This window comes from Pteropus vampyrus, unplaced genomic scaffold (genome assembly GCF_000151845.1).
Source record: "Pteropus vampyrus isolate Shadow unplaced genomic scaffold, Pvam_2.0 Scaffold12, whole genome shotgun sequence".
Classification (NCBI taxonomy): domain Eukaryota; kingdom Metazoa; phylum Chordata; class Mammalia; order Chiroptera; family Pteropodidae; genus Pteropus; species Pteropus vampyrus.
This window is the reverse complement of record NW_011888793.1, coordinates 5,481,580-5,491,660: the sequence shown is the minus strand read 5'-3', so window position 1 is coordinate 5,491,660 and position 10,081 is coordinate 5,481,580. Positions and strand designations below refer to the sequence as shown.

Genomic DNA, 10,081 nt, shown 5'->3' with positions numbered 1-10,081 from the left:
TATTATCTAGTTTAGGAACATGTTTATTTATACAGTTTATAATCCTTTACAAATAAAAAATCAGTAATACAATACACTGACTCTATGCTGATTCAAGTTGAGGAATTTTCAGTATAAACAAGTTTAACAAAGTCCTTTAGATGCGATTTCTTTTGGGTTTACTGCAACACTTTTTGTTATATTGTATGTCTTGTAAATTCCAATCAGTCTATCTGAAATCTCGAACATATTATTTCGAAGAGAAATTATGATAAACTGGGCATTTTTTGTTTGTTCCTAAAGAGAAAGAATAGAAACATTAAGTATTAATAGGTAAATCACATAAACATCTAAGCTTTACTTCTCTAAAGTATATTTTAGGCAATAAATTCAATTACATTATTATCATCATGAACAGGAATGATGGCACGGATAATTTGTGAAACAATATTTGGATTTGACAGGAATTTGAATATTTTTGGAAGTATATTTGCTTAGAAGTCTTCTAGTGAAAAAAAGATCTAGGCAAGGAGACTCAAGATTCCAGCTGTGTTTTTACTACTAATACACGTTATCAATTTATATTTTACTTTCCCCGAATGGAAATATTTGGTTCAAGTAAAGGACTTTGTTTCCTTTGATACCCAAGGACATGGAGTTAGAGAACAGGGAAAAAGCTAACGAATAAGTCAAAGAATTCCATGTGTAATGTTTAGGGAACCCATGAAATTTTTAGGATGAAAACCTCTAAATGATTACTTACATATATATAAAATGCAACAATGGACACATTTTTAAAATCAAGGGCTGCATCAATCTCATCCATGAAGTACAGGGGAGTGGGTTTGTAGTGATGAAGGGCAAATACTAAAGCCAATGAACTAAGTGTTTTCTCTCCTCCTGAAAGGTTAAAGATCTTCTTCCAACTTTTCTTAGGTGGTCGAACACTGAAATTAAGAAAATCTCTTGTTAGTCAAATTACTTGTAAAGCTTAAGTTAAGACTGTTGTTTGTTTCCCATAACTGGCTTCTACCACCTTCCTTGGGAATCCTAAATTGCTCTTCAAAATTCTAAACTTTTGGGGGATAATTTTATAAAAATGTTATAAGAGGATGAACACACAGGAACATCTCAAAAACTTTTAAACAGTAGGCTAATAAGTACTTCTTGCTATTTCCCCATTTCTAATGCATTTCTGCTCTGCAATTTTAAAATAAGAATGTTGAAATGACTTGAAAATTAAAAATAGGACAAACTAGATGAATACTATGTAAAATTAAATTTGCTGAATACTAAGTTTGGAGAATATAAAGAGAGATGTAACAGGAGGATGCAAAACTCAGTATTTGATTTACAAACCTGAACATGATTCCTTCAGAGAAAGGATCCAAGCTGTCTACAAGCTCCAGTTCAGCATCACCTCCCAAAGTAAGCATTTGGTAATTTTCCTTTAACTTATTTGTTATTATATAAAACCCTGCCATGAATTCATTAAGTCTTTGTTTCCGAAGATCTTCATATGCCTGTCTAAAATTATCTCTTTCACAAGTAATTTTGTCCAATTCTGCTACCCGTTGTAAATACAGTTCTTCCTATGAAAAGAATATTATCATGAGAAATAACATCTATTCAATCTGAGATGAGAATACATTATATAAAATTAAAGGTCACAATTTAAGGACTAAAAAGAATTTCTATTATTCATTAACAGTGTATTCATACCTTCTTTTTATACTCTGCAATGGCACCAAGGTTTGGTTTCATTTCATGACACTGGGCTTCCAAAAGTGCAATTTGATTTGTTATAGAATCTGGATTCTTAATTGCTTCAAGATCCTCTGGGCTCAGAACTGAAATCTCTTCAATAGGATTACCTTCTATGGGATGCAGTGATATTTTTGAAATCTAAAAGTTCAATTTAGATGATGAGTTAGGGTACAGTACTACAATTCATTGCTTAAAAAGAATCAAATCAACAATATGACAGATTATCTACTAAAATAACATACTAAAGATTTGTGACTAATTTGCATATCAACTACTTTTTAAAGAAAAATAGTTTATTGTTTCAAAAGTGTTCATGTAGCCTTCTGTTGAATCTCTAGCCCTTGGATGAAAATGTTGACTAATTCTAAAAATTACCCAGATTATCTTTATATAATAATTATATCACAGAATTAAGAATCACAACAAAACAATAGTCTAACCCTTTATCATAGAAGATATTTTAAAGTTACATTTAACCAAATGGTAACAATCTCACCTCTTTTTGCCAATATCTTATTTTAGAATTATGTTCTGCAATGTGACCATCTATTTGTTCAAGTTTCAATTTAATACTAAGTGCATCTTTCTGAAGAGCATGTTCATTTTCTTGAATTACTTTTAGTTCTTGAAGTAGATTACGATGTTCCTTCTGGATCTCTGGTAAGGACTCCTAAAAACCAAGAAGAACAGCTACAGATATGACCTTCCCAAATACAACAAGTATTTTCATACCACAAAGTTAGGAAGTTGACAATCTTTCTTCATGCTCCTTCCATTTTAAATTAAAAAGTTATTTACTCAAAAGTTAAACACAGTACTCATATTTTATTGTACAAATAAAAGTTAATAGTTATGTTTTAACCGAGTACTTAACTATGCAATGTACTGTCATATAACTAACTTTTTAAACTGCTTCAAATACAATTCTCTCCCCTCTCCAAGTCTTACCTCTGCAGCATTTGTACTCTTTATGACTTCTGTAGCTTTTTCCTCAAGATTTTTTAGCTCTGCTGTTAAATCATCTACTTCATTTGCAGTATCTTTTATTTCTTTCTCTGTGCGAAAGACAGAGTCTTGTGCTTTTTTAAGATTTCTAAACAAGCAAAATTAATATATTAAAAAATGTGGTAACGTGACTTGTTATTCTGCTTCTGAAAATCTACCAAAGAACTTTTCATGACATATTAATGCAACATGTTTTTCTATCACAGATTTAAAAATTTATGATTTACAAAACCATCCCTGAACTGGATTTTATGTTTATATATACACTTGTGGGATGTATATTTTATTAATTCTCAGTAAAAATTAATAAAACTTCCTTATATAAGCTGTTAGTATCATCCTATCTTAGACTATGAAGCAAAGCTGTCAATTGGATTATTTTTTTGTCACTTATCAGATTGAAGATTCTTAAGTCTATACCTATGAAGCTATACATTCAAATAAAAAATACTTCCCAGTTTGAGTCAGGGCAACAAGTGCTTCCAAAGGGGGGCAAGGGTGGGAGTTGTACTAGGAGGAATGACTGTTTTTACCCCTTAATAAAGTTATTTTTATTCTGAAAAATGTATTTAGGCAAACTTCTGCTCCTAGCAACAACAAAAAAAGCTTATTAGAGCCTTATCTTTGAGCAAAAGGCACTGGAATAACTTATCAGATAATCAATTTGTTATAATTTTGAGACAGCTGTTTATATTTCAACATTTTAATATACATATTTAGCTTTATTTTAGAAATACCAATAAGTACTTGTTTTAAAATTAATTTTAAAACAAGACCTACAAATGAATAAAAAACTTTTTGTGATCCTGGGACAAAGGAATAATCTAGTTAAGAACTTAATTCTTAAAAAAAAAAAAAAAAAAAAAAAAAATTCTGCCAAGAGATTGCATTCTTATCTTTTATTCTCCTAAGACCTAGATCTATTTAAGCAAATCACCATCTAACTTCTCTAAGCTGAGAAACAAAACTAACTTCTATGTCCTCACAACTAGGGAGTTATATAACTATACTCTGCCAAGGTACACCTGTTTACCAATATGATAAATACTTATTATAGGTTTCCCCTTACTAAAATCCTATTAGACAACAATGTCTTCCAATGTGGAGGCAGGGAAGATGAAGACAGGTTAGGGTAGCATGCATGCATACTCTACCTGTCAGCAGTCTTGATTGCTACTTGGGCTTTAGTAATAGCAGAAGCACATTCATCTAATTGTTTGTTTATTTTATCAAGTTTGTCTTGTTGGGCCTTGAGTTTATGGTTATTGATTTCTACGATGATATTGTGTAACCTTTTAACCTCAGCTTCTATTTTACCAGCTCTCTCAGCCGCATTGTCGTATTCTAAAATAAAAAAAATGAAGAAACTTAATTTGTTTCTAGGTTAACAAACATCAATAGTTAGATGTAGATTTTGTCAGTCAATGTGACTTAACCTGATGCATGCATAAGACATTTTAGACATTTGAGGAAAAGTACTTCAAAGAAAACTAGAACACCTTATGTCAAAACAAATGGTATTATTAACACATGGAAATTCTCTGGTTCAGCTCTGATCATAACCCATTTATTTTTTAATGGCTTCATGCTCTCAAGCTCTTTTCAAAGATCTTTTCAACTTTTCTTAGGGTACTTCCTAAGTATTGGTCTAAGTATTACCCTTATCGAAAGACTACGTACTTGACTACTAACTTGCCCATAGCGAAGAAAATGTTATTTTATTCTTTTTACCTTAGAGTTCTCCACATGTTATAATAAGAAAGTGACAGAGACAGGAGAAATTGGCACTGTTTTCTGTGGCACACAAAGCTAAACAGTACATTTCCTAGGTTTCCTTGTACCCAGGGTTCAGATATCATTCAAGTCTACTCGAAATAAATTTGACAGGCATAAGTGTTGAACAAAACATGTTTCTGTTGGCAAGCAGTCACAGAGAAGTTTAGATTTTCTTGGAGTCAAAGGTTCTGGTGTCCAGTCAAAAACTTTATAAACACTGGCAACCAAAGTGTCCTACGATAGATGATTGGCTAAAGAAGCTGTGGTACATATATGCAATGGAATATTACTCAGCCATAAGAAGAGATGAAATACTGCCATTTGCAACAACAGAGATGGACCTTGAAATAATCACACCAAGTGAAATAAGCCAGACAGAAAAGGTTGAAAATCACATGATATCACATATGTGTATATAAACCCAAAAGCAATGAACAAGACAAACAAACAGACTCATGGACAATGGACTAGTGGTTACCAGGAGGGAGAGGGGAGGGGGAAAATAAAAAAATAAAATGTTAAAAGAAATTATATATAGATAGTATGAAAAAAAAAAAATAAACTGTTTTGTGTCCTCATCTTAAGTGTGAGCTCCCTGAAAAGACTTTAGCAGATACTATTTAAGTGAATGCTTTAACATTAAAAATGTGAATAAACATGACTACAAAAAAATATGAGTACAGATGAATATTCAATGTGCACAGTGGACATCTGTCTGCTTAATATCTTCTTACCTCTTTTCTTTTGGGACACAACTCACTCATTTTTGAAGCATCTGTATAATTGCTCCAACTCCACTCCATCTACTTCTTTGGAATGGACAATCTATATTTACCTTCCTTGGCTCACATACCAAACTATAATAGGGGTCCTTCTTGACAAAGGTACACTGCATTTGCTGGGGTCATTAGCTAGAATACTATAAGCCAGCAAGGCTCTGTCGTCATAACCCACCATTCCCTCCTCCTGCAATAAGATGCAAATCTACATCTCTACATTTGTTTGAGGTCAACATGGAAAGAGAAGCAGGGTTGCTTAAGTGCTTGATCAGGATTTCAACACCAAAGCCAATTCTGACTATGAGCCTATGAATTCCTTTTCTTGCTTAAAGATTCTATTTTGGTAGAACACTTACATGTTTATATGTACATAAGAAGAAAAAGTTGTAGAAGAAAAAATATGTATGTTCTAAGTTTTCAAGCTAATACTACATATGTATACCATTTATTTCCTGTGTGTTTTTAAGTTTTGTTTCTCCAAATCCTGTTTCCTTAATCTATAAAATTACTACTATCTTGAAGGGTTCCAGTGAAAACTGGGCCAAAGTATACAAAGTATGAAATTAAGAACATGAGTTGTGGAATTAGACTGCCTTGGTCCTGAATTCCTATACCACCATATGCTATGTGACCTTGGGCAATTTATATAAACTATTCTATGCCTCGGTTTCCTTACCTGTCAAATATAGCACTAAATTTAACCTTAACAGCACTTATTTTATAACTTTTTGAGAATGAAATAATAGAACCCCTCAAACAGAGTGGTGACTCACACATAATACATGTAGATGCTATTTTTAGCCTACAAGCTGTTAAACATTTCAAACACTAAAAACCTGTTTTTGACAATCTTAAAAAAAAAAAAAAGTCGGAATCCATATACATACCTGTTTTGAAAGTACTGACATTTTCTTCTAGCGATTTCTGTTTTTTTTTGTCAGGGGCTGTAGCAAGTACATTAGCTTCAAGTTCCTTAACTTGGACATTCAAATATTCTTCTTGCTCTGATAAACGCTACAGAAATGTTTTAATATTCAAGGTTAATATTTTAACTCAGTAACATTTGCTTTAAACATTTTAAATTAAAAAAAAAAAAGTGCTTAGACTCTTTAAGGACAAATACCAACTAAGAAAATACCAGAAAACATGAACAATTAATAGGAAAAATGAAAACGGCCAACACATGAAATGAGGAGTAAACTCATTAAAGACAAATGATAATGTCATTTTTAAGTATACTTCAAAGCAGCAAATTTACAACATACTGAAGACTGCCTGGTGTTTCAAGACTTGGAGATATAATTATTTGTATATGCAGTTAGTAGTAAATGAATTAGAACCATCTTATTGAAGCCACTTTGGCTTTATGCAACAAATACCTTAAACACTGTATGTACTGAGTAATAATTGTAATTTTAGGACTCTAACCTAAGAAAATAATTGGAGGAGTATATAAAGGTATACCTAACAAGGATATTTTAAACATAGCAGTGTACATAGTAATACCGAAAAGCATTTATTATGTTGTATGAAAAGCTCTAATACAACTGCAAACAAAGTAAATTTTCATTGGCTTAGAAAGAAAATGATAATTAAAAGTTAGTGAAGAAAAGTTAGTATGACTCATTAAAAATTTAATATGTATGTCTATATTTGCCATGTACATAAACATGCATGCAAACTAGGAATTATTTAAAAAATAAAAAAATTAGGTATTTATATTAAAAAGTTGAAGGGTATACATAAAATTGAAAGTGATAATATTTTGAGTATTTTCTGAAAACTTTTTTTTTTCATTTAAGAAGACAGTGAGCATGCATTGCTTTTTCATAATTAAGAAAATATTCCACTTTGAAAAGAGAATGAAAAAAAGGGGTCACATGGTAAAGGAAAGATATTTTTATGGAGTACAAATTGAAACCAAAACTAGCTGTGACTAGAGCAACACTGTGACAGAGCACTTATCCATTAGTACACAGGGAAACAAAATCATAAACAGACAGCCTTCCACCTAGAGGCCTACCATCTCCCTCCAATATTTTAAAATTGCAAGCAAACAGCAAAATACTTCTACCAAATTAGTATTAAATTCCAATAGTTTCAGTTAATATTGATAAAAGAGTACCTGAATGCTTGCAGTAAACTTTTCTAGTGTATTCCTCATTTCTCGTTCACTTTGCTTTAACTTAACTACTGCTTCTTCCAGTTGTACTTTTTGTTCCTGGATTTGCACTGCTTTTTGAGAGTCTCTCTGTAACTGCAATTCCATTTTATTTACCTACAAAGAAGAGTACCAGTGAAATAAGTTTTCTCCAAGAGTAGTTTCGGATTAACAGCAAAGTCAACTGAAGGTACTCTACGCAAATGTAAAAGTGGAAGAATATAAACTATTTCAAAATATGGAAAAAAAAGGCATAACTGGAAAAGTTTGGTACCCAGAATATCCAAGTTTTTTTTGTTTTTTTTAAATCAATGGTAGTTTGGCTCTGTTATACAATGAAGTGAAAAACATCTCAACATAGGATATTCTAAACCTTGTTTAGGCTTCCTGCTGTACTGGAAGCCCAGTGACAGGCACACAGGCCAACAATCAGTGCACAACAGAAGCAAACTGCTGCTGGTTCACATTTCTACAATGATTCATTCCACAGGCTTAGGGAACTTTTTCTTTCATAGCATCTTTCTCTTTTCAAACTCTTTGTAGATGGTAGCTCCCAGCTGTGCAGGAGACATGGTGATCACAACCCCTGCATTCTGAAGGGCAGAGATCTCTTTAGCTCCAGCTTTTCCTCTAGCAATAATTGCCCCTGCATGACCTAGTCTCCTGTCAGGAGGAGCTGGCAATGAAGGACACCACAGGCTTGGTTTTGGAACCTGAATTATGTTGCTTAAAAAATTCTTAGCATTTTCTTCTGCATTACCACCAATTTCACCAATTAACATGATGCCTTCTGTGGCTGGATCATTCAGAAAGACTTCAAAACAGTCAATAAAATCTGTTCCATTGAAAGGATTATCTCTAATGCCAATGTACAAAAACTGCCCCAACCCAACTGGTGTTTGTTGAACTACTTTCAGTCAGGGTACCAGACCTGGACACAATGCCAATTCTTTATTTCTTGTGAATACAGCTGGGCATGATGCCAATTTTGCATTCTCCAGGATTGATGACTCCAGGACAGTTTGGCCCCATCAGTCTTTCTCTGGCACACAGTCTGTGCTTGACCCAAACATGTCTTCTTGTGGGATACCTTCAGTAATACACAGGATCAAAGGCACTTCCGCCTCAACAGATTCATAAATGGCAGCAGCAGCAAAAGGAGGAGCGACATAAATGACAGAAGCTGTTGCTCCTATATATTCTTTGGGCTTCTTTATAGTATTAAAGATAGGTAAACCCAGGTACATCTTGCTTCCTTTCCCTGGAGTGGTTCCTCCAAGTCTGGTACCGTATTCCAATGCCTGTTGGCTATGAAAGGTACCCTGTTTACTAGTGAAACCCTTGCAAATAATCTTTGTATTTTTATCAACATAAAGATGTTTCTGGGAAGCTGTATAGGAACAATGCTGACTTCCATTCTGTTGCAATGAGTTCTGAGTTTATGTTCAGCTGCTCACCAACCATGCAACCTGGGGCAGGTCTTCTGATCTCCCTTAGCCTCAGTCTTCTCATCTGTAAATGGAAAAACAGCTGCCCACCAGGATGCTGTGACGTTGAGATGATGCCTTTCAACTGGGCAGCAAAGTGCCCAGTACGTTCCCCAAATTGGGTTCACATCCTACATGAGCACAAAGGTAAATCATCTTGGAGGCAGGAGCGTGAAAGGTGATGGGCGGCTGTGAGGCCACTGCTACTAGAGGCTATGGTCGCAGAGGCAGCAGCCCCAAGTATATGTTTTCAAAAAGAAAAGTACATACAGTGTTGAGGGTGATAATAGAACTCAGTAGTTTTTCCTAGACATTCTGACATTCTCATATACTTGTGGGCATATATTTTAAAATAAAATATGAAAACATTCATCAGAAGTTTGTATTATACTTACACTTTAAAGAACTATTTTGAAATAGAAAAAATTATATAATGCAGTAATTATGCGAAAAATTAACACAATTAAATGACAGAGTAAGTGCTTAAATAAATTATGAAATAGCTATGTGATCCAAATGTAACAGAATATATATATTGAGCATATATTTTCTAACATGTTTTATTTTTAGAACTTTAAAGTGTTTTAAATAAAATTTCACATTTTACATACTAGTCATTTATAGAAAATTCAATGTTAATTTAAAATGTAAGTACAGTACACTTAAAATGTCTGAATTTTATACTATGTATGTGTGTTATACATCAATAATTTTTTTTTAAAAGTCTGACTACAATTTTATATGTGCTGACCTCTTCTTCAGAGATTTCAACAACTGATGAACCCATTCTCCCTCTCATTACTTTGCTTCCACCACCAGTCATTGTACCTGGAGAACAGAGGAGAGATGTCAGACTTAGATGTCTTCCCCAACGAAAATTAAAGAAACTCAATAGCAAGAATAAAACCACTATTACCTGATTGTTCTATGATTTGCCCCTGTAACGTTACCACTCTCCACCTTCTATCTTTTTGGTATGCTACTCTTGTGGCTTGATCTAAGTTGTCAGCTACTAAGGTATCCCGTAAAGCAAAGTAAAAAGCTTGGCGAATTTCCTCATCTTTAACTTTTACTAAATCAAATAATCGAGGAGTATTTTCAGGAGTTTGAATTTTGGTCATTTTCTT

General features: G+C 33.2%; 1 protein-coding gene and 1 pseudogene across 1 annotated transcript in view; both read right to left on the bottom strand.

The window, feature by feature from the left end:
- SMC4 (structural maintenance of chromosomes 4) overlaps window positions 1–10,081 on the bottom strand; it is a 33,309-nt gene continuing 23,228 nt past the window's right edge. The window contains exons 14-24 of the mRNA XM_011379712.2: window positions 9,871–10,078; window positions 9,706–9,782; window positions 7,432–7,584; window positions 6,194–6,320; window positions 3,906–4,095; window positions 2,695–2,839; window positions 2,243–2,416; window positions 1,702–1,884; window positions 1,339–1,571; window positions 743–926; window positions 1–276 (exon numbers count right to left, since the gene is read on the bottom strand). Of these exons, the coding sequence (XP_011378014.1) occupies window positions 124–276; window positions 743–926; window positions 1,339–1,571; window positions 1,702–1,884; window positions 2,243–2,416; window positions 2,695–2,839; window positions 3,906–4,095; window positions 6,194–6,320; window positions 7,432–7,584; window positions 9,706–9,782; window positions 9,871–10,078 (1,827 nt within the window). The 3' untranslated portion in view covers window positions 1–123. The remainder of the gene's footprint in view (window positions 277–742; window positions 927–1,338; window positions 1,572–1,701; window positions 1,885–2,242; window positions 2,417–2,694; window positions 2,840–3,905; window positions 4,096–6,193; window positions 6,321–7,431; window positions 7,585–9,705; window positions 9,783–9,870; window positions 10,079–10,081) is intronic.
- On the bottom strand, window positions 7,591–9,195 carry LOC105305791 (annotated as a pseudogene).